Source organism: Artemia sp. Qi Xiang Cuo, chromosome 16 (genome assembly GCF_049724085.1).
Source record: "Artemia sp. Qi Xiang Cuo chromosome 16, ASM4972408v1, whole genome shotgun sequence".
NCBI classification, from domain to species: domain Eukaryota; kingdom Metazoa; phylum Arthropoda; class Branchiopoda; order Anostraca; family Artemiidae; genus Artemia; species Artemia sp. Qi Xiang Cuo.
Window position 1 is genome coordinate 11,693,229 of NC_142809.1, and position 23,256 is coordinate 11,716,484.

The 23,256-nt window shown below is 36.5% G+C and overlaps 1 protein-coding gene across 1 annotated transcript in view; it reads left to right on the forward strand.

Annotated features, from left to right (window-relative positions):
• Positions 1-14: 14 nt before the first annotated feature.
• LOC148942566 (uncharacterized) overlaps positions 15-23,256 on the forward strand; it is a 54,745-nt gene continuing 31,503 nt past the window's right edge. Inside the window, exons 1-2 of the mRNA XM_089102304.1 lie at positions 15-163; positions 14,492-14,686. Coding sequence (XP_088958430.1) covers positions 39-163; positions 14,492-14,686 — 320 coding nt within the window. The 5' untranslated portion in view covers positions 15-38. The remainder of the gene's footprint in view (positions 164-14,491; positions 14,687-23,256) is intronic.

Genomic DNA, 23,256 nt, shown 5'->3' on the forward strand with positions numbered 1-23,256 from the left:
GATTACGTGGTTTGGCTGCTGAGAAAGCCTACCTAGAGATGAATGTTCACTTTAAAGTAAGAGTTGGACGGGGATATCGATTTTCCCTGAAAGTCAAAGCTTCGGATACTTTGGAATCTTTATACACAAATCTGACCGCACATCTGAGAGAAAATCGGATTCAGTAAGTTTTGACCTAGGTTAGGCCGAGCGCAATTTAAGCTATTTTGAGATCTGTAGACTAGCCTTAAAGCTGATCTTTTGGTAAAAACCCCAACCCTATATATACCAATTCAGGGTATATATTTGCACCCTAGGGGGGGGGTAAATTTTATTTCTGATGTAAATGGGAGGTAAGTTTAAACAGTAAATTTTTACCAAATCATATTATTGACTTACAAATAAAGTGAATATACCATTCAATGCCTTTCTTTATGCTCTTTCCTATATAAAAACTGTTTTTGTCAGAAATGAGTTTTACCCCAACCCCTAAATATACCAATTCAGGGTGTAGCCTATATTTGCACATTAGGGGGGGGCAAATTTTATTTTTGATGTAAATGAGAGTTAAGTTTCAACTTTACCCCCACCCCCATAATGTGCAAATATACCTACCCTAAATTGGTATATAGGGGTAGGAGTAAAATTAATTTCTGACAAAAATGATTAGGCCTATTATATTTTGAAAGAGCATAAAAAAAGGCATTGAGTGGTATATTCACTTTATTTGTAAGTCAATAATATGATTTGGTAAAAATTTACCATTTAAGCTTTACCCCCACCCCCTAATGTGCAAATATATAGCCTACCCAGGGGCTAAATTCTGTCTTTCTTACCACATAAAGCCAGCAGATATTCTTAGGGGATTAAAGAATGATTTAAATTTATTTATTGATAAATGGTGCAAGAAGGAGAAAATTACTAAAGACATATTTCAGAATTGGATAAACTTGATTTTGACTAGTGTACGAAATAGCATGTATAGAATTAATCCAAAAAATTCTGAGAAGAATTCAATATTTTATAATGCAAATATGAAACAAGCAATTGCTAACATACAGAATGAATTTGTAATTGTACCAGTTGATAAAGCTTGCAATAATTTTGCCATAATTTGTCAGAAACTCTACTGTGATATTTTATCAAAAGAGTTACAAACAACAAATACATACAAAAAGGCTCATATAGAGGAGAAGAGTTTAATTGAAAATATAGAAGAAAGAATTTTGAAAAAATTCAATATTAAAATAAATGATAATGATAAAAAGTTTCCTTTCTTATATTGGACAGTAAAATTTCATAAAAAATCCACCAAAACCACATTTTATTGCTGGGGCAGCAAGGTTTCCAACCAGAATTGCAGCCACTGACCTATCTTTAATTTTAGGAGAAATTAGAAATAAATTTAAAGCATATTGCTCTGGAATTAAATTTTTTCTAACTTTAACCCATATTGGAGTGTTAATAACTCATTACAAGTGATAGATTCTTTGGTTATTGTTTCAGCTAAGAGAATCGATTCATTTGACTTTACTACTCTGTATAAAAATTTTTCACTTAATTTATTATTAAAAAAATTTAAAATGGTTACAAAGAAATCTTTTCTTTTGTCTAATATTGGATTTTTGAAAATTGATACTTTTAATAAAAAAGCCCAATAGACAAACTTCTTTAGAAGTACTATAAATTCAAGATGTTATAGCTTGGATATGGTATGTGATTTATTGGAATTTGTTCTGTTTAATACTTTTATAAGATTTAATGGTAATTTATATAAACAAACTGTTGGCATTCCTGTGGGTGGGGATGCTAGTCCATTCATAGCAGACTTGTTTTTAAGTCAATTAGAATATGAATATATGATAAATCAAAATAGCTCAAGCAATGTAAAACATAACCTTTCAAATAATACAAGATATCTGGACAATCTCTTAGTAATAAATTGTGCAGAGTTTATTGAGATTTCAAAAAATATTTATCCACAAGAGTTAATTCTGGAGCCTAGCTATGGGACAGGACACTCTGACCATTTCTTAGATTAAATATTAATATTTCAGATAATAATAAATTGTTTTTTTAAATATATAATAAAACAGATGATTTTAATTTTGACGTAATTAATTTTCCATTCCTTGAAAGTAATATACATTCAAATATTACTTATTCAGCTTTTTATTCCCAATTATTTAGGTATGCAAAAATTTGCAGTAATTACACAGATTTTAAAAGATGTATTTTAAAAATAGATGTAAAAAGCTTAGCGAAAAACTGATCTTAAGATTTTTTTCTTCCAAAAAAAATTAGTTGGCAATTTAAAAAATTTAGTTTTATGTATCATGAACTTTTAGGTAAATATACAAAAAATTATAAAGAAATACTGAATGATATTTTAATATAATTTCTTTTTTACCTTTCTTTTTTGGAATTTTGAATGTGTACATTGTTTTCAAACCAGCTTGAAGAACTTTAAATCTGTAATCGGTTCCAGATACCAATAAAACCTGTGTTTTATAACTCACACCTGGGCCAGTCTTTATTTGTTCCACAATGGTCTTTGCTCAGGGACCTCTGGGATTTTAATAAGGAAAGAATGAAACTCATTTTGTATGTAATTTTGAATAATTTTACTAATATGCATGTATTTCACAAGTTTTACCTAACATAGGGATACCATAAAGATCTTATGGTAGAGGCTCTGCTGTGCTGGGTAAAGAAAGTAAAGCCTTGAAACCCATTAAAGCAGGTGGTATTTCTTCTGATGAGCCCTAATTAAAGGTACTAATTGGAAATATTTTGCTAGATTTAAGGTGCTTTTGCTTGTAAATTTACAACAACTTACATTTATTGATGATGACTTTGCATAGATTTGGACATTTCTATTTGGTTGATGGTTTGGTTATACTGTTTGATCCTAGGTAGTTGGACAGATGAGTAAGGTTAAAACCTTGTTCAAGTGCACATGTATCTCAATTGCTGGATTAGGATGACAGTCTTTTTGTTCTTCTTCTATCTCTCATTTTTTTTTTTTTTTTTTTTTTTTTTTTTTTTTTCTTGCCAAGTGATTACCTCTAAAACATTATAAAGAGGTGGGGATAAAATTCATTTCCAACAAAAATGATTATTATATTTAGAAAGAGCATAAAAAGGGCATCAAGTGTTATGTTTACTTTATTTGTAAGTCAATAATATGATTTGCAAAAAATTTACCTAAATTTGCAAGTGGCACAATAATTTAGCTAGGATGAAAGTGAATACATCATTTGATGCCTTTTTTGTGCTCTTTCATAATTTTAATAATCATTTCTGTCGCAAATTGCATCTTGAGCCCTTAAAGGGGCCCCAGAGGTATTTCATTTTTGGGTAAATTTGCAGGTGGCACAATAATTTAGCTAAGATGAAAGTGAATACATCACTTGATTTATTTTTTTATGCTCTTTCATAATTCAATGATTGCTTCTGTTGCAAATTTCATCTTGAGCCCTTAAAGGAGCCCCAAAGGTATTTATTTTTGTAACCACCCAAAGAAGTTATCAACAGTAGTTAAGTTATTGAAAAGTTGTTAAAAACATCTCTAGTTTATAAATAAGTTGTTCAAGAGTAATATATTCAAAAAATACTTATTTATAACAATTCAAACCTCATTTATTGGTCAACACAAATATAAACTGTTTTCCTAATGTTTCAAGTTTTTCAAATGCCATCAACAAAAATAGCACTGAATTTTGTAATTTGAAACTTTGCTGTCAACAGTTCAGGGTATAAATTTGCACATTGGGGGTGGTTAAATTTCATGGTAACTTTGCAGTGGACCATATAATTTAGCTAGGGTGAAAGTGAAAACATCATTTGATGCTTTTTTTTATTCTCTTTAATAAATTATATAAAATACCTTTGGGGCTCTTTTAAGGGCTCAAGATGCAATTTGCAACAGAAGCAATTATCGAATTATGAAAGAGCATAAAAAAGGCAGCAAATGATGTATTCACTTTCATCCTAGTTAAATTATTGTGCCACCTGCAAATTTACCCATTTTTTTAACCACATAAAGAAGTTATCAACAGTAGTTAAGTTGCTGAAAAGTTGTTAAAAACATATCACTAGTTTATAAATAAGTTGTTCAAGAGTAGTATATTCCAAGAATACTTATTTATAACAATTCAAACCTCATTTATTGGGTAACACAAATATAAATAGTTTTCCTAATGTTTCAAGTTTTTCAAATGCCATTGACAAAAAAAGTGCTGAATTTGCAATTTAAAACCTTCTCATTGACAATTCAGGTTATATATTTGCACGTCAGGGGGGTGGGGATGGGTAAATTTCATGGTATCTTTGCAGTGGACCATATAATTTAGCTAAGATGAAAGTGAAAACATCATTTGATGCTTTTTTTATGCTCTTTCATAATTCATATAATATACCTTTGGGCCCCTTTAAGGACTCAAGATGCAATTTGCAACAGAAGCAATTATTTAATTATGAAAGAACATAAAAAAGGCATCAAAAGATGTATTCACTTTCATCCTAGCTAAATTATTGTGCCACCTGCAAATTTACCAAGAACAATTCTTGCTTCTTAATGTGTACCAAAACAGATTTTCTAGGCACAAATCATTTTCATTCCCTGTTTTTTTTATGAATGAATAGATTTTACATAGGAAGACTCATATGTCCTAACGCAATAAATTAGTACCAATAGATTCATTTTAAGCTTATTTTCAGTAGGCTACAATAGGTTTTACTTTAACAATGCTCCCCTGATGGTCCCTTGTATAGCCATACTGATATGTTTCCCCAATACTTCAATCTATTCATATGTCATGGCTAATATGTCAAGCTGGCTATGGTATTTGGCTAAATTTAGGTCTACTCAAAAGAAAACACTTTAAAATTCGAAAAACAACTTTTAAAATTCCTAAAATACTTACAGAATTTCTAAAAGTACTTCAGTTTACCATTCAATCCCCCCCCCAATGTTCAAATACATAGCTAAAATTAGATAATTCCCAGTCATTTTTTGGTTTCTTGATTTTTTTTTTTCAGTGTTGCTTCTTTGATGTTTAATCTATTTGAATAAAAATCAAGAAACTGGAAAACGTATAAGAATATATAATTTTGGCTATATATTTACACATTAGGGGGGGGGGATAGATTAGTTAATTAAAGCAAAGTACTTTTAGGAATGATACAAGTAATTATTTTAGGATTTTTTAAAGCAGTTTTCAGAACTTTATTTTGTTTCCTTTTGAGTAGGCCTAACTATAGACTAATATCCTAGTTATTCCCTCAGTGTAGAATATATCTTAGTATAGGATTGTTCTGGGTACCCGGCTGACTGACTGTATTTCAAACAATAGGCTATACAAAAAATGTGGTTCAATACCACTCTCTAGGGCTATAATGAAAGAAAGGTTGAGGTGGATAGGGCACAGTGTGCAGATGAAGGATGACAGATTGCCAAAGATTTTTCTTTTGGCCAACTGTCTAGGGGTAAACGGAAAGCTGGTTGTTCTCGTCTGGGGTAGGAGGACGTCATAAAGAAAAATTTAAAGGAAATGGGAACTTCGTGGGCAGGTGTAAAAAGGGAGGCTTTGAATAGGGATGGAGGAGGAGCGTGCATAGCTGTGTTGGCCTCAGGCGGCTTGGTGCTGTGGTGAGTTGTTAGTAGTAGTAGTAGTAGTAGAATATATCTCTGCCTTTGATAGATGGAAAGTATGGGAGGTGCACAAAACCTTCTCTTTTTTGGTTTTAGACAATGAAAAACTGAGTGGCCACCTTAGAATTCTTAATCCCAGGCATTTTTAGACTGTTTGGACAAAAATTAATGGGTAGTGGCACATCAGGAAGAGACAGCACCTTGCTATAACACAATCTCTTGCTACTCATACAGAGCAATAAAAATGGTGATTTCCTTTCACATAAGCCCTTTCCCAATATTTAACAACCACTGGCTTGATACCCTCACCCCTGAAAAAAGGAGACAAATCAGTGCTTACTATGCAAGTTATTTTCCTTGCTTTTCAAGGTGGGATATGTAATTCTTCTAACATGGGTTTCTGGCCATGCTGATTTATATGGTTCAAATTTTTTAACAGTCCAAAATACTTTTCAAGAGGTTTTGGCCTCTTTTTCAGAATCCCATTAATTTTATTTTGTAATAAACTTTTACTGTAAAGATTAACCAAAATAATAGTTATTATTCCTGAAGCTGCATGAAATGAAATTTTTTTTCACTATATAGTTTTTTTTCAAAACATTTTTTAGACTTTTGGTCAGACTCTTGGCATAATGTTTAACTCTTTACTAGATTGATAATGACTATTTTATTGGCAATCCAGATTCTCAAATTGGGAATCTGATTGTCAAATTGGATTTCTGTTCACAATTTCATCATGGATTTGGATTCTCAGTCCAACAAACAAATTCTTGTTTGGATTTTCTAACTCTTGTTTGGATTTTCTAACCCTTGTTTTGACTCATAGATACCCCATTTCAAGACTAAAAAAAATTGTGAGATACATAATTTTTTGGTGACACTGTGATACCTTATATTACCTTAAATTGCATTATCCAGCAAAATAAGGAAAAATCCCATAGAGTTGCTGGTCAGTGATGATGGGGAGCCATTGGTTTGGCAGTGTCCCACTCTGTTTTCCATGGTTTAATGGACCAATTCTTATCAACAGCAATCTTGAATACATTAAGAGAGGGAACAGTGACAGCTGCATTGGGATGACTGTTCCAGAGGGCCACTACTCTGTGGGAGAAATAGTGGTTGCAGAGTCTGCTGTGAGCTCTCTTCTGGAGCAGCTTCTTACTATGCCCTCTTGTCCTGGATGATTTGTCAAGTTGGAAAGGCTTCTGAGTAGAGGAATCAGCATACAGTAGCTTGTAAGCCATGATGACATTGCCCCTCTGTTGTCTGTAGACGAGTGTTGGGAGCTGTAGTTTGTTCAGGTGAGATGGATAGTCAAGGTTCTTGCATCCATCAACAGCTTTGGTTGCACACCTTTGAACAGACTATTTTCTGTTGGTCACCCTTATTCAGGGATGTGGCAACACACATCCCAAATTCCAGCAATGGTGGCAAGAGACCCTTGTACAGCTTTGCCATGACTTTGGATGATCTGCTATGTACTGTACACTTAATTATTTTGAGGGTCTGAGATACTTTGGCAACTGCTGTATGTGTGTGTTTGTGGAATTTTAATTCTTCATTGACAACTATTCCCAAATCTTTTTCAGCTGCTGAAGAACCAATTGATTGCCTAGAGCCATTCCCTCCACTCATATGGTACTGCCACTTCTCATTTTTTCCCCAAAATGTACTATCTTGCATTTCTGGATTTTAAACTCAAGTTTCCATTGGCAACCCCAATGGGAAAGTGAATCCAGGTCTTCCTTTATGGTGGCTCTTGTTGCTGTTGACTCTGCAGGCCCAATAAGCTTTGAATTGTCAGCATAAATGCTCATCTTATTTCTTACAGCCCATAGAGTATCATTAATGAAAATATTGAAAAGTGTTGGGCCCAAGATTGTTCCCTTGGGCACAACACTATCAACTTTAGCAGCTTCTGAGAGGAATTTTTGCCCATTATCCCCAAACACTTTAACTCTCTGTTTTCTTCCTTAGAGGAACTGCATTGCCCATTCAACAACTTCCACATGTATCCCAGTAGCTAAGAGTTATGCCTTCAAATGGTGATGGCAAACTTTGTCAAATGCCTTTGCAAAGTCTAATAAGATCATATCAGCAGGGATTCCCAGGTCTATTAGTTTGGTGGCATATTCATATGTATCAATAAGATTTGTCTCAACCAAGTGTCCAAATCTGAATCAATGTTGGCTACTGGTAAGTAGTTTATTTTCTATCAGGTGTTTCATAACAGTGGTATTCACAATTCCTTCAAGGATTTTACTGACTGTTGAGGTGATACTAATGGGTTGGTAATTGGCAGCACAGATCCAGATTCCACCCTTGTGAACAGGTGTAATATTTGCGTTTCACCAATCTTGAGGGATTTTTTGGCATCAAGAGACTTCTGGAACAGTTTTGCTAGGGGGAGGGCAAGCTCCGCATGAGCCTCTTTCAAAGTCTGAGGGTGAACCCCATCAGGACTAACTGACTTATTTGGGCTCAATCTTTTGAGCTGTGATTCTACATCCAAAGTGCTGACAGTAATAATTTGCATCAGTTTCTGAATATCATATTCTGGCATCTGTGGTAGGGGGGCATCTTCGAGAGGTGTAAAAACTGACTTGAACTGCTGATTCAGAGCTTCGGCTATACCTCCAGGGTTGTTTATGGTATTCCCATTAACTGAGAGTTTGTTTACTGAATGTCTTCCAGGCTTTTGAGTGGAGGTATATTCCCAAAATTTCTTCACATTTGTTTTGGATGCTGAAGCTAAAGACTCCTCATACTTGCTAGTAATTTATTTTGTAAGGTAGGGGAATTTGTTTTGTATTTGTCATGATTTGCCTGCATTGGGATGTCCTTGTACCTTCTCTAAAACTTCTTTTTCTTTTGGACTGCTAGCTTGATTTCTTGTGTGATGAAAGGGAGCATTCTTGATCTTTATTTCCAAGTGGTTGTTGTGTGTTTTGCAGTTGTCTCACTGAGGACCCTTTTCACCTCAAGCCAAGCTCCCTCTACATTATTTTTTTCAACAAAAGACAAATCTTGTTTAGCTAAATCTTGCCTGACTTCGTTGTAATTTGTATACACATGCTTTCTAAAATTGTTTGTCTGCGGGTATAGCTTTAGTTGACAAGTTATGGCTATATGGTTGCTTGTGCCAAAAGTTGGCTCTGGGTCTATACTTTGGATTGCTATCTATCTTTGACAAGTAGGAGATCCAGGAGAGAAGGGTCATGTCCCTCTCTTTACCTAGTCAGGAAATCGATTGTCTCATACAATGAATGCTCTTGTAGGCACTCAAGGAGAGGGCTAATCTGGTCATTGTTATCTCCTGTAGCAGCATAACCACTAACTCATTGAATCTGAGGCAGGTTGAAATTTCCGACAATTACTATATTATGGCAAGGATGACTCATCACTGAACTTATAGAATTTGCAATTAAGAGGTGGGAATCTTTCTGAGAGGGAGAGTTTGGGCTTCTATAAATACAACCTATAATTAAGGGGTGACCCTTTAGATCAATTTTTATCCAGACCTGCTCTACCCACAGCTCATACTGAGAACCAAGATTAAAGTCTTCTATCTTCAGTGATGATTTGACATACAGGACAATTTTTCTTCCTTCCGGTTTCAGCAGGTTTGAAATTATTCTGAATCGGGTGATCTGGATTTGTACATCAGTCAGTGGCACTGAAGTATACTTTGGTTTAACTTCAGTGAAGGCAAACACACTCACTTCAGGCCTTGCTGACCCTACAGCTTTTATTTCATCCATTTTTGTGATGACAAAATCCATGTTACTGTAAAGCACAAATAGTCCATCTTCATTTTCAATATGGGCATCACCAATATTACTAAGTTCTGACTCACAAGATTCAAAAGTGGAACTATCCAAAGGTTCTCTGCTATTAATACTTGATAAGGCACTCACAAGTGATTTATCATTATCAGTCCCGATTGTGGGGCTTACGTTCGAATCACTCACATTAAAGTCTCTGTGTACAGCACTATTTACATGGTTTTGACAGGCATCAACTTCTAGATCTCCATCGCCTGTGACCCCAGCGTAGTTGGGGGCTGCTGGGAGTTTTTTGGGACAATCTTGTTGCCTTTAATCACAATATCTGATTCACCACTTGCTGCCTTCTGTATAGTTCTTCATATAATTTCTGCCTTTTATCATGGTCTGCTTTTGATACATCATTTCTGAATGGAACTGCCCCTTTTTTGTCAAATGATTTCTGGAGCATCAGCTTCTTAATCTTGAAATCGGGGACATAGAACATGATTGGGGTGGGCGTAGAAGATTTTAGGTTATGGAGGCAGTGGGATTCACTAGGCGTTGGACGTTTGAAATTGGGACACCGGGTAAACCGTATTCGTTAGCTAGGTGCTCGTGGACAAACTGGGCATTATCGGGTTGAGTAGCAACTCCAAAGGCCATTATATTTAGTCTTATCTTCTGTCTGTCGCGGTCTTTGAAGATTAGTGCCTTCACCCTGCTTTCAAATTGTTTGTTTAAGACTTCTTTTAGAGCAGTTGTTTCAGCAGTCACTAGGTTTTTCAAAACCTGTTGGTCTGTTGCAGCTACCGAGTACTGCTCCAGGGAGTGTACTCTATCTTCAAGGCCTGTAAACTTAGCGTCTATTTCAGCCTTCAGTTCAAGTTTCTAGCTCAAAAAGGAGTCTTTAACTGCTTCTTTGATTTTCACATCCAGGTTCTTTATTGTGTCATCAAGACCACTCAGTGACTTTTTTAAGCTACTGTCCACAATTTTCGCTATTTCTGAGGCATTAACAATGCCTTTTGGGTTGCCCTTGCACATGGGACATTTCCACTCACAGCCTATGCAGCAAGTCATCTTTGTTAATAAGATATATTCCGGTTCTGAAAGATCAAGGCATTCTGCACACAGCCATCACTCACAATCATCACAGTTCTTAGCATTAGAACCTTCGTTCAAATTATCTTCACTGGCTGCACACTTGTCCATAACCTTCATTGGGCTAACACGCATCCGTTTGCTTGCCATTTCTGGTTTGAGATAAATAGCAAGAGTCTATCAATTCTCTTGAACAAATAACGCTTTATCGTGTCAGGTTCAAATCCACTTTTTCTTGTCTTGAAACTTAACTCTTCGTTAGCTCTAGCTGTAAATTCAACTTGAGCAGAAGACTAAAATCACACTTCGGCTTTTTAAAAGCTCAAGTGTGATTTTATAAAAAAAAAAGTATGCTCAAGTGTGATTATATAAAAGATATAAGCTCAAGTGTGATTATATAAAAGATATATAGATTTTTATATATGCTATCAACTTTCAGCTGCAATTACTCAAAACTTGTTTTTGCTCGGCTTTCTAACCCACTTTCAAACTCAGATAATATAGAAGCATAAAATATGCTTTTTTGCTATGGTTATCAAGATATCAAGCATAATAATCTTTCTCATATCCTGTCTGATTCTAACCACAATGGCTCAAAACTTATTTTTGCTTGGATTTCTAATCCGCTTTCAAACTCAGTTCATATCAAGGAGGCACACTTGTGCCTCTATAAAGAGGCGACCCACAACAATGTTAAGCGATTTCCGGTCCTAGCGGTCGCAGAGAGACAGCGGTGATTGCATTTTGTAGCCCAAGCTCCAACTAAGAAACGTGCAAAATTTCACCCCCCTCCGACTTTATCTTCATGGGTAAGAGTGGGCCGGAAGTTTTGACCCTCCGGCCGCAGCCCCCCTTTAACGTTGTCTGATTGGGCTGAAATTTAGAGGTTAAGCTTTCCTAGGGCCCGGGAGCTTATCCTCGAAATTTCAGCTCAATCCGATCACTCCAAAAACCAAATATAACCACTTAAAGTTCATTTCTCTTTTTTTTATCAGCCACGCCTACAGGCCACAGTTGGCAACGAATCCGGGTGAATGAGGACTCATTCGAACCGGAATTCGACCTGTTAGGGCCTTTTGATATTTTCAGACCGAAAAAATTTTCCCCCAAATTTACATTTACGAAAAACCTCGTTTTCCTATAAGAGCCCATGTTAATTTTTCCCACCACAGCCCCCCTTTAACGAGGTCTGATCGGGCTGAAATCTAGAGAATAAGCTTTCCTGGGGCCTGGGAGCCTATCCTTAAAATTTCAGCTCTTTCCGATCACTCCTTCCCTGTTTTCCAAAAACCAAATATCAAATTTTGTGGGGATTTGCTTGCGTCAAAAATACATCGCACAGAATAAAAATAATGCAATGTCTCTGTGGTACAGTGGTCGCTATTCCTGACTGTCAGGCGGAAGATCCGAATTCGATTCTCCGTCAGAGAAATTTTTCTATATATTGAATTTAAAGTTTAAAAAAGAAACTCAGTTTCTTTTTTAAATCCAATCTATTAAATCCTTCGGGTCAACAGGCGTCTCCAGAAGAATATCACAGTCGGCCTTCAGGTTACAGGTAAGTCTCCACTGCTTTGATAACATGGGGCCTGGGGCGGCTGATAAAAATCTTACTGTGCATTTGATTCGAGTATTCAGGAATTAAAAGCCTTAACACAAGAATCTTCAAAAGCGGGGGGTTTTGGCGGCGGCAGCCCCCCATCATTAATTCCTCAAAAGATAAGCTAACAGTTATTCAAGCAAAAAAAAGTTATAAACTGTACAAAAACGAGCAGAAATTATTTGAAAAAAACTACATTATCTAAAGAGTTAAAGAGGCTGAGTCACAAGTTCGAACCTTAACGTACAGGGATTAGGTGGTACAGTTGAGGGGCTGCCACCCCCCAACCACCCGCTTGCGTATATGAAATGGACTGTGCCCTCCTCAACGCCTCGCTCTTTACGTAAAGTTTTTATTGTTTAAAAAAAAGAGTTGTGAGAAAGTCAAACTTTAGCTTAAAGAGCGAGGTGTTGAGGAGGGCACAGCCCCTTTCATATACGGAAGCGGGGGTTTGGGGGCGGCAGCCCCCCAACTGCACGTCCTAATCCCTGTACGTTTTAAGGTTCGAACTTACGACTCAGCCTCTTTAACTCTTTAGAAAACGTAGTTTTTTTCAAATATAGAAGTATAGGATTTGCTCTTTTGTTATGGTCATGAAGATGTCAAGCATAATAATCTTTCTTATGGTCTATCTGCTTCTGATCACAATTACTCAATGCTTGTTTTTACTTGGCTTTTTCGTCAGTCCTAAACTCTCAAATGACGAGTTTCAAACTGATTTCCCTGTTTTTTCATGTTTGATGCATGCCCTTTTGTTTTGGGTACAGTGAAGTCACAAATAATGATCTTCTTCATAACCTAGTACCGTAATTGAAACTACAATTCCTTAAGACTTGTTTTACTTAAGTGGAATAGGTTATTGACATCCAATTTTGAGATCTTTCAGATTCATATAGCTTAGAACATTAATTGATGGAAATTTCTGCCATTACTCATTTACTAATTCTGACAAAATAAGAGCTTGCAATTTTTAGAAGAATTTCATTGGCCAATCAAATTTTAGAGAAAACTTGAGTTTAAATCAAAATTTATTGACAGAATTGAAATCTTTAGCAATCATTTCTTCCACTTTGAAAAAAGAACATCTTCATGATTTGAAACTTGGCATATAAAAGCATGAAATTCTTAGATATCTTTTTTTGGCTGATGAAACTTTGGTAAAAATGTCAGCTTTAATTGTAAGTTACAAACAAAACTTGAAGCTCTTGAAATTTAAGCTCCAGACTTGAAAAAAGGGATGTTTATATAATTTGAATCTTGAGTGACAAAAGCTTGACAATTCAAAAGCTTTTAATCAAATTCGCTATTTTTATGTAGTCTTTGGTTTTCCAGAGATGAACCTTTTACCACATGAGAGGGAAATATCAACTGATATTTCTTAAAGTTTTAATCTACTAACAAAAATTATCTTTTTGAAAGGGATAGCTTTAAAATGAAGAAAATATTAATTTGGATTAGTACTGTCTTAAATCACTGTCTTAAAAGACTAAACTGACTACAATAAAAAAGTGCATGATGATAAATTCTTTTTCTTCTATGAATTGAAACTTAGAGCAGCTGAAAATTGGGATTTTGATTTCATTTTTTTTTATTATTATGAAAAAACTAATCAAAATATTTTTTCTTTTTTTATGAAGTACAAATGAGGTTGTAGTCCACTGGGGGTTTTGAGAAGGCAGTAACACTACATTTATTTTGATAATATTTGTTTTGATTTAGTTTATACAGTTTATATTTTATTGCTCGTCATGGTTTCTTTTTTTTTAGATTTCATTGTTTTGTTCAAAATAAATTCTGCTTGCTTTGAAGTAAATATTTTAAAAAGCTAACTAAGGTCAATTTTTGTGGAAAAAAGTATTGCTTTAATCCCCCCCCTCTGTCTCTCTCTCTCTCTTTCTTTAATCCCCCCCTCTTTCTCTCTCTCTCTCTCTCTCTCTCTCTCTCTCTCTCTCTCTCTCTCTCTCTCTCTCTCTCTCTCTCTCTCTCTCTCTCTCTCTCTTTCTCTCTTTCTCTCTCTCTCTCTCTCTCTCTCTTTCTTTCTCTCTCTTTCTCTCTCTCTCTCTCTCTCTTTCTCTCTTTCTCTGTCCCTCTGTCTGTCTCTCTGTCTGTCTGTCTGTCTCTCTCTCTCTCTCTCTCTGTATCTCTCTCTCTCTGTCTGTCTCTCTCTCTATTTTTCGCTGTGCCTCTATCTATATCACTCTTTCTCTCTCTCTCTCTCTCTCTATATCTCTCTATCTTTCTCTCTCTCTCTCTCTCTTTGTTCCTCATACTGTTACAAGTACTTCTCCAAAGCAGATATAGACACCCAAAGTAGAGAGCCAAAGTAGATATAGACTTAAAGATGTGTCAAAGTATAAAAAAAATAATTTTTGAATGCTCTGGTCTTAGGTTCAGAGAAGCTGAAATACTCCTTGGAACCACCAAGCTTCAAAATACTGATCAAAGTATTTCACATGCTGGAATTGTTAGTGGTGATCTGCTTTTTGTCAACTTAATTGCTTGGGAAGCTTCCCCAAAAGAATGGGAAGAGGAACCAAAATCTCAAGGACATTTGTTTGAGAGTAATAGAAAAAGAACCAGCTAGTTATTCAAGGTAGGAAGCGTCATCTGTTTCCTATAAGGCTCTTCATTTCCTAAGTTCATCTTATATTATCTGTTAATATATTATAATTTGTCTATTATCTGTTATATTATCTGTTAATAAATTATTTTTATTTGTCTTGCTTTCTGATTGCCGACTCAATTTTACTTCTTTTTTTTACTGTTTTACTGTTTCCTATAAGGCTATTCATTTCCTAAGTTCATCTTATATTATCCATTATTAAGTTATTATTATAATATATTTATATATCGAAGTTCATCTTATATTATCTGTTAATGTATTATAATTTATCTTATAGTATTTTGTTTTGTTGGCTGTAATTGCTTTTGGATTTTATTTGACATGATATGTTTGTCTAGTTTCTATGCATACATATAGGAAATTAGTATGTTCTTATTATTAATATGTTTGATTAACATCTTCTCATGACATAATTTGTGTTCTAAATTTGGTCCTGAAGTTATCATTTTTCTAGGTCTAAGCACTGTAGAAAAAAAATACCTACTTTAAGGTATTGCATTGAAACTATGTAGAAATATAATAAGCTGTTAAACTAGATTTGCAATTTTTTTAGTTGGGGGGGGGGGGGCAATTCAAAAAAATCTTCTCATGACATAATTTATAGGATGTATTTTAATGTTGATGTGATGTCAGTTCAAATTTATGTTTAAAAATTATATTTTGTATTGGGACCAGAAGGTTCAAAATTACTTGGCTGCTACTAGGTATGTATATACTTTTTAGGCTGGGGTGGTATGCCTCAACTTTGGCTCTAGCCAAGATTAGCCACTAGGCTCCCACTATGGCTCTACTCCGAGTTCATGGTTAGATTTAAAACTATTGAGAAGTTAATTTTCGAGATTTATTTAGAGCCAGGAGTGTAGCTCTAGTATTTTTATTAGCCTCCTGAGACCTGACCATAGAAATACTTTCCTGATTATGTTCATTTCTTTGTAGTTGACTTAAAAAAAATCATTTTGACCATTGATCAACAAAAAAAAAAGTTGAGCCCCCCTCCCTCCCTCTGGAGGATGTCCACAGGTGTGGACATTGGGTCCCTATCGAGCTAAGAGCATAGTAAAAATCTGTTTTGTCTATTAAAAGAGATATGTCAAAACGTTGAAAACAAAACATTACCCTTCATGAAAGTTCTTGAAGCAGTTGTTGTCTCGTGTCAAGCAGAGATTGATTTTACACTGTGAACACATCCATCTTGACGTTTTGCAGTATCCAGGCCTTCTGAACTAGGCTGCAGTCGCCATGTCAAAAAATTCTGGTAGATACAGTCCAGCTCTGGCAGACGGTGGAGGGATCTCCTCCTTTTCACACTCAAAACACGGTGTTGAGTTTCACCCAATGGCTCTTCGTTGCTATTTTTTTGACCTCGTGACTCTGAGCTTCCAAAATTGAGCAAAAACTCGGCCACGTTGAAACGAAGATCAATGAGCTGTTTGAGGTCACCGGAAACTTCTGGGCCACAGCCCTTCAGCTCATGAAATGCATTGGCTAGTGCAGCATCCACAAAATGATGAAACAGACGCACAGTCCATTTTTTAGTACGCGTCTCAAATCGGTAATAGCTGACCATGCGGTCCACAAGATCGACCCCACCCATGTAGGTGTTGTAGTCGGAGACTACTTGTGGACATTTGACCTGCACGTAAGACCCCTGGCGCTTGTCATTTCGTTTGACCTCTGTCTCCTCTTCTATACCTTTGCAGTTTGAAGACAGGAGAACCACTTTGTTATCATACCATTGGGTCACAGCCATTTTCTATCTGAGCGCACAGACATGACAGAGGTTCCTCTGCCCTTTCTTTTCATTTCTGTTTCAGTAAAAAGCGTTGGGCCGTTGGCACCCAAACGGTTCTTCATGATAGTTCCGGTCGCATTTATTTTTCTTTCAGCCAGCATGTCGAGGAGCTTAACAGACGAGAAGAATCGGTCAAAATAGAGGTTTGCACCTTCTGGTAGGGTCTCAGACAAGCGCAGTACAATCCCAGCTGCCAAGCCATGTTCTACCAGCTGTTCTCCCAGGGTGGTGGCTCCCTGGTAAATTTGGAAGTCAAGTATCAGTCCTGAGGAGCTGGTAAGGACAAAATTCTTTAATCCAACCGGATTGGGCTTGTTAGGGACATATTGCTTGAGAGTCGACATACCCTGGAAGGGTATCATCTGTTTGTCAATTTAACAGATCCTGTCACGTGGCAGCTGGAGACAGATATTCCTGAAGTTGTCAAGAATCGGCTGCACCTTTCAACGCCTATTTTTGTTTTTTTTTTCGTCTTAGATTTCTGAATCAAAAATGAACTTCAGGTTCGACCGGATTGTGAAGAATCTGTCTCGAGCCATCTTTTGTGATATGGCTTCCACCCTAAACGTCCCAGACAAGTACATGTGGATCCGAGGAAACTTGAGGTTCCCCATCAGGATGACAATGCAAACAAAAATTTTCACCTCGTCTGGAGTTACATTCAAGCTTTTGTGGTGGGTCAACTGATAGTTGTAGTTCATGCAAAAAGCTATACGTTCAAAGAAGCACTCCGGGTAATATTGCAAAAAGAATTGTTCTGTACTCCAATCGTCGTGGTCCTGGAAATGAGTGGGGCCCACGTCCGGGCCACGATGATTATTGAACCGCCGAGACTTCCTCCAGGAAAAGGTTGCTGCTACTTTGTCAGCCTTCAAGCGTTTGGCACGGGTTGCTAAGGTTACGTCATCATCAGATTCTTCATTTTCAACATCTGGAAGAACAGAATAACTGCTTGATGACGGAATGGCTGCAACAGCTAGTTCACCATCACAGTCTGAAGACGACAAGGAGTGGTTTTTTATCCATTCCACATCATCATTTAAATCAGAGAGGTCCAGGTCACTCTCATCGAGCATTCCAAGGGCGTCATCAAGGGAAACTACAATAAACGAACAGGTTCAGTAAGCTTGAAACTATTAGCTAGATAGATAGATAGGTAGATATATAGATAGAGATTGGCAAAAGAACTATCACAAACCCTAGTGGACCAAATTTGCATTTCTTAGTAAAAAAAAAAATACAATAACAAAATAATACAATAACAAAACATAGTTACCACTGTAACGAAAACACGACAGGTAACAGTCAGAAAATACAAAATACAAAAGTCATAAATATAGGTCATAACTATAAAATATTTTTAAGGTCATAATATAAAAAGATAAAAAGGGTAACAAATAAAATAACCAAATATTCAACAATGGAAAAATAATATATACAAAATAGTTTAATTTTTAGCAGACTTACGAGAGGTGATTTTTGTTGATTTTATTTGCAAAAAAGGTAATAAAAGTTTTTTATAAAGTAGGGAAGAAACGGGTAGGGGAGACAAATGGGGGGGGGCGGGGGACATTTTACGGGGATGGGGATTTCTTATGGGTGAGTGGCGGCTATGTTGTTGCCAATTTAGTAAATAAAAAAATTATTGGCCTCTGCTATCCCCATTAGAACCAAGATTTGAACTACGAAAAATCAACCCTAGCTTTTTAATCGATTAGAACTGCCTGTCCACGGACGTGGACATGTAGGTTCTCCAAGTTCCAAAAGATGGCACTTATCGGATTAACTGCCTTTGAAACTTTCTAACCACTGTCAACAATCAAGAGAGTACACCTGATTTTTCTCAGAACTCGATTTTGCCACTTTCTTTTTTTTTTCTTTTTTCTCACCTTTGCTTTTTTTCATCTACTTACTTTTTACTTTTATAGTTTGTTCCCAGGAGGATAACCAATATGGTGTTTGGTCATAAAATGGCTCATAAGTTAACATGGTATTCACGTGATGGTAAGACAGCAAACCTTATTGTTTATGTTTTAGTAAACCAAAGATTGGCAGGATCAATACAAGATACTAGGGTACATAGGAGTGTTGTTATTGATGTTAAAAGTAAAGACCACCATCTGGTAGTGTCTAAGGCTAGTTTAAAGCTGAAATATCGGAAGGGTAACTACCTCCCGGGAAGTTATGATGTTGGTACTACGGAATGTAAATCTGAGCGAAACCTTCCAGGAATAGTTGAACACTAATCTTGAGAGTCTAAAATTTGATATTGTGGAATAATTTGATGGTTGGAATAATTTTAGAAAAATGATTTGGGAAGTTGCTGAAGGTGTATTAGGGAAGAAAGCTAGAACTGCAGCTAAGAATATTAGTGAAAAAGCTTTATGTTTAATAGAAAGGAGAAAGGACTTGGTACAAGAATTATCTGAGTGATAGATCATATGAAAACAAAAGAAATGTAAAGAAAGTGGAGAAAATATTAAAATATGAACTAAGGAGGTGTGGAGTGGAGGCCATGGATAAAATTGCTGAGGATCTGGAAGATGCAGCTAGACGGCATAATAGTAAAATATTTTACTGGCACGTTAACAAATTGAGAGGGAGTAGTCAATCCGGACTTGGCCTATTTAAAGATAGGAATGGGGTCACAATTAGCGATAAGGAAAAAACTAAAGAGAGATGGGCCGAACATTTTGAGAATTTGCTTAACCGAGATAGTGTTGCAGAAAAAAATATAGAGGAAAATGAAAAAGTTTGTGATACCTTGGATGTAAAGGAAGATTTGTTTTGTGAGGAGGAATTAGCAACATTACTAAAAGGATTAAAGAATAATAAGGCTCCAGGTGCTGATAGGGTGGTAAATGAGTTTCTTAAATATGGTGGCTCTGAGGTTAGAAATAAGTTACTGAAGATGATGAATATGATTTCCGAAAAACGGGAAGTACCTAACGATTTTAGGAAAACCTTAATTAAGCCACTTTGTAAGAAAGGTGATAAAAGTGGGTGCGGTAATTATCGAGGCATTAGTCTGGTCTCTGTAGGTATTAAATTACTTAGTAATATGATACTTTTTAGACTGAGAGATGCCGTAGACAATGTTTTAAGAGAAGAGCAGTGCGGTTTTAGAAAAGGTAGAGGATGTGTCGACCAAATTTTCATTCTTAGGCTAATAATTGAGAAGTGCCTGTCAAACACCTTTGGTCCTCAGTTTTATAGATTATGAGCAAGCGTTCGATTCTGTTGATAGAAGGGCTTTAGCAAAGGTCTTATCCTTGTATCGTATGCCAGACAAATACGTTAAATTGATTAGTGCTATGTACGAGGATAACACTGCCGCGGTTAAGGTAGGAAATGAGGTTAGCAGCTGGTTTTGTATTAATTCAGGAGTTAAGTAGGGTTGTGTTCTATCCCCCTTTATATGGATTATTTTGATGGAGTTTTTTTTAAGGAGCACAGGAAAGGCAATGGTAGACCACGGAATCAAATGGGGAAGAGAAAGTCTCCTGAACTTAGATTATGCTGATGATTTAAGCATCCTAGATGAAAGTGTGAGCAAAATGAATGAAGTTTTAGAGGTTTTGCGAGTTCAGGGTGCTAGAATTGGTTTGAAAATTAATGTTAGGAAGACTAAACCACTAAGGCTAGGAATAAGTGAAGATGAAAAGGTGACGTTGGTATTATTAGTAAAGATGGTGGTAGCAGTGAAGAGGTTAAATATAGAATAGCTAAGGCTCAGGGTGTTTTTTCACAGTTAAAAAAGTCTGGAAGTATAGGAAGATAAGTCTGCAAACCAAGATTAGATTATTAGAAGCTACAGTGATGACAGTGGTCAAATTTGGCTATGAAGCATGGACGCTCCGAAAAGCGGATGAAGATTTGCTAGATGTTTTCCAGAGAAATTGCTTAAGGATTTTTCTGGGTACCCGGCTGACTGACCGTATTTCGAACAATAGGCTATACGAAAAATGTGGTTCAATACCGCTCTCTAGGGCTATAATGAAAGAAAGGTTGAGATGGCTAGGGCACGTTTTGCGGATGAAGGATGACAGATTGCCGAAGATTGTTCTTTTTGGCCAACCATCTAGGGCTAAACGGAAAGCAGGTCGTCCCCGTCTGGGGTGGGAGGACGTCATAAAGAAAGATTTAAAGGAAATGGAAACTTCGTGGGCAGGTGTAAAAAGGAAGGCTTTGAATAGATTGGGGTGGAGAAGGAGCGTTCGTAGCTGATTTGGCCTCAGGCGGCTTGGTGCTGAGGTGAGTTGTTAGTAGTAGTAGTAGTTGTAATATATATATATATATATATATATATATGTGTGTGTGTGTGTGTGTGTGTGTGTGTGTGTGTGTGTGTGTGTGTGTGTGTGTGTGTGTGTGTGTGTGTGTGTGTGTGTGTGTGTGTGTGTGTGTGTGATGTGTGTGTGTGTGTGTGTGTGTGTGTGTGTGTGTGTGTGTGTGTGTGTGTGTGTGTGTGTGTGTGTGTGTGTGTGTGTGTGTGTGTGTGTGTGTGTGTGTGTGTGTGTGTGTGTGTGTGTGTGTGTGTGTGTGTGTGTGTGTGTGTGTGTGTGTGTGTGTGTGTGTGTGTGTGTGTGTGTGTGTGTGTGTGTGTGTGTGTGTGTGTGTGTGTGTGTGTGTGTGTGTGTGTGTGTGTGTGTGTGTGTAAAAAAAAAAAAAAAAAAAAATATATATATATATATATATATAGATATATATATATATATATATATATATAGATATATATATATATATATATATATATAATATATATATAATATTTCAGATAAATAATATTTCAAGATATATATATATCTTGAAATTTCTTACCACTTCACCACTTTTCAGATTGACGATGAAAGTATTGATCAGGATTATTTCTCATCAAGATGCCCCGCTAGCAAGACAGAGAGAAAATGGATCAAGTTCAAAGACCGCTTGAAGGAATCCATCACAAGTACCCTCGTATTTGTAAAACAAAAAGCTAAAAAACTGTTCTCTGAGAAAACACTAAGCTGCAGTATAAGGATTGCCATAAATCTGATAAAGTCGACAGAAAGGTCTACTGATCAAATATACCTAAGAAGATCACATACCATAAAGTTTTACCATACCAATTTACCAGATTCTTGGCGAATCTACCGGGAAGAAGTAGCAATCTACCATCCCTATACTTAAAGTGAAGGACGGGAAACTGCTCACAAGGAAGGAGGAAGGTATCAAAAGGCACACTTCCAAGATGGGACCAGGAGTTACTAATATCAGAAACCAATACTCTGTAGCCTTATTCAACCCACCAGGAACCTTTCCTATGAAAATATGTGTATGGATCCACCAACCAGAGAGGAAGCAGTCCCGTAAATCAAACTGCATAAAAACCAAAGAAGTCCTGGTATAGATGGCTTTTCTGCTAAGCTGCCTAAAGTTTTGCCTGAGTCAGCCATCATCAGCTGCATGAATTTGTTACGGATGTTTGGGACAATGAACACATCCCTGAGGAGTGGAAGGTATCAATTATTGTCCCCATCTTCAATAAAGGATACTGAATGGAATGAAAAACTGCCGAGGCTTACCTCTTATTTCGATTGCTTCAAAGATGTTCGCACTTGCACTTTTAAATAGGTTCCGAGACGCTAAATGCTCCCGAACACAACCCAATAAAGCATTATTTAGGCAGATATGGCCTACTATGATCAGATCTTAAGCTTACGACGGATCCTAGAACTTCTCTTCTAACACTAGGAGGGAACAGCCCAAATTTCCATTAATTCCATTACAGTATTTGATTTGTCCTACAAGATGCCATTTGGTCACAAATGGGAGAAGATGGCGTCCCTGAAAAGATCATCAGACTATTGAAAGTATACTTTGATGGAACCAAGGCCCAAGTTAGAGTCAATGGTGAGCTTTCCGTTTCGGTCCTGATTAAGGAGGGTGTATATATAGTACTGGTTAAGGAGGGTGTATATCTAGCTTGCCTTCTATCATCGATTTTTATCCCATTTGTCGTCAATTGGACTCAGTTGTAAACAGAGCACTCTTGACTAGCCTCGAAATAAGTCTAATGAAAATGATGCAGATGGCTGGGATGATGGCATCTCTTTGATGTTAAATGGTGGTCAAATAGAGAACTTGTGATCGTTCAGATACCTTGGCTGAATATAAACAATATTGGGAATCTTCATAGGAAAATCGGAGTTACATACCCTCAGCATGGTACATATTCCTGCAATTGAAAAATCTCCTTTTTAAGCGCAGTGAAGTCTCTCTCCACACAAAGTATCGTGTCTATAAAGCCATGGTACTCTCTGTTCTTCCCTACGGGTGTGAAACTTAGTCTCCAAAAGCTGTAAAAGCGTCAAAAGAGAACATATTGCATCAGAAATGTCTGTGGTATATACTAGACATTCATCCTTCAGATCGATTTTCGAACGACGAATTCGGAAGAAGATTTGAGGATTACCCATCTGTCTCTTATTTGTCGCAATGAGGTGTCTGAGGTGGTTTGGCCATACCATGCGGAGATCAGAAGAGCATAATAGGAAAAAATGTATTAAATACCTTCCACTACCAAGCTAGAGTCGACGGTGAGCTTTCTGTTTGGGTCCTGATTAAGGAGGGTGTATATCTAGTCCTGGTTAAGGAGGGTGTATATCTAGCTTGCCTTCTCTAATCGATTCTTATCCCATTTGTCGTCAATTGGAATCAGTTGTAAATAGACCACTCTTGACTAGCCTCCAAATAAGT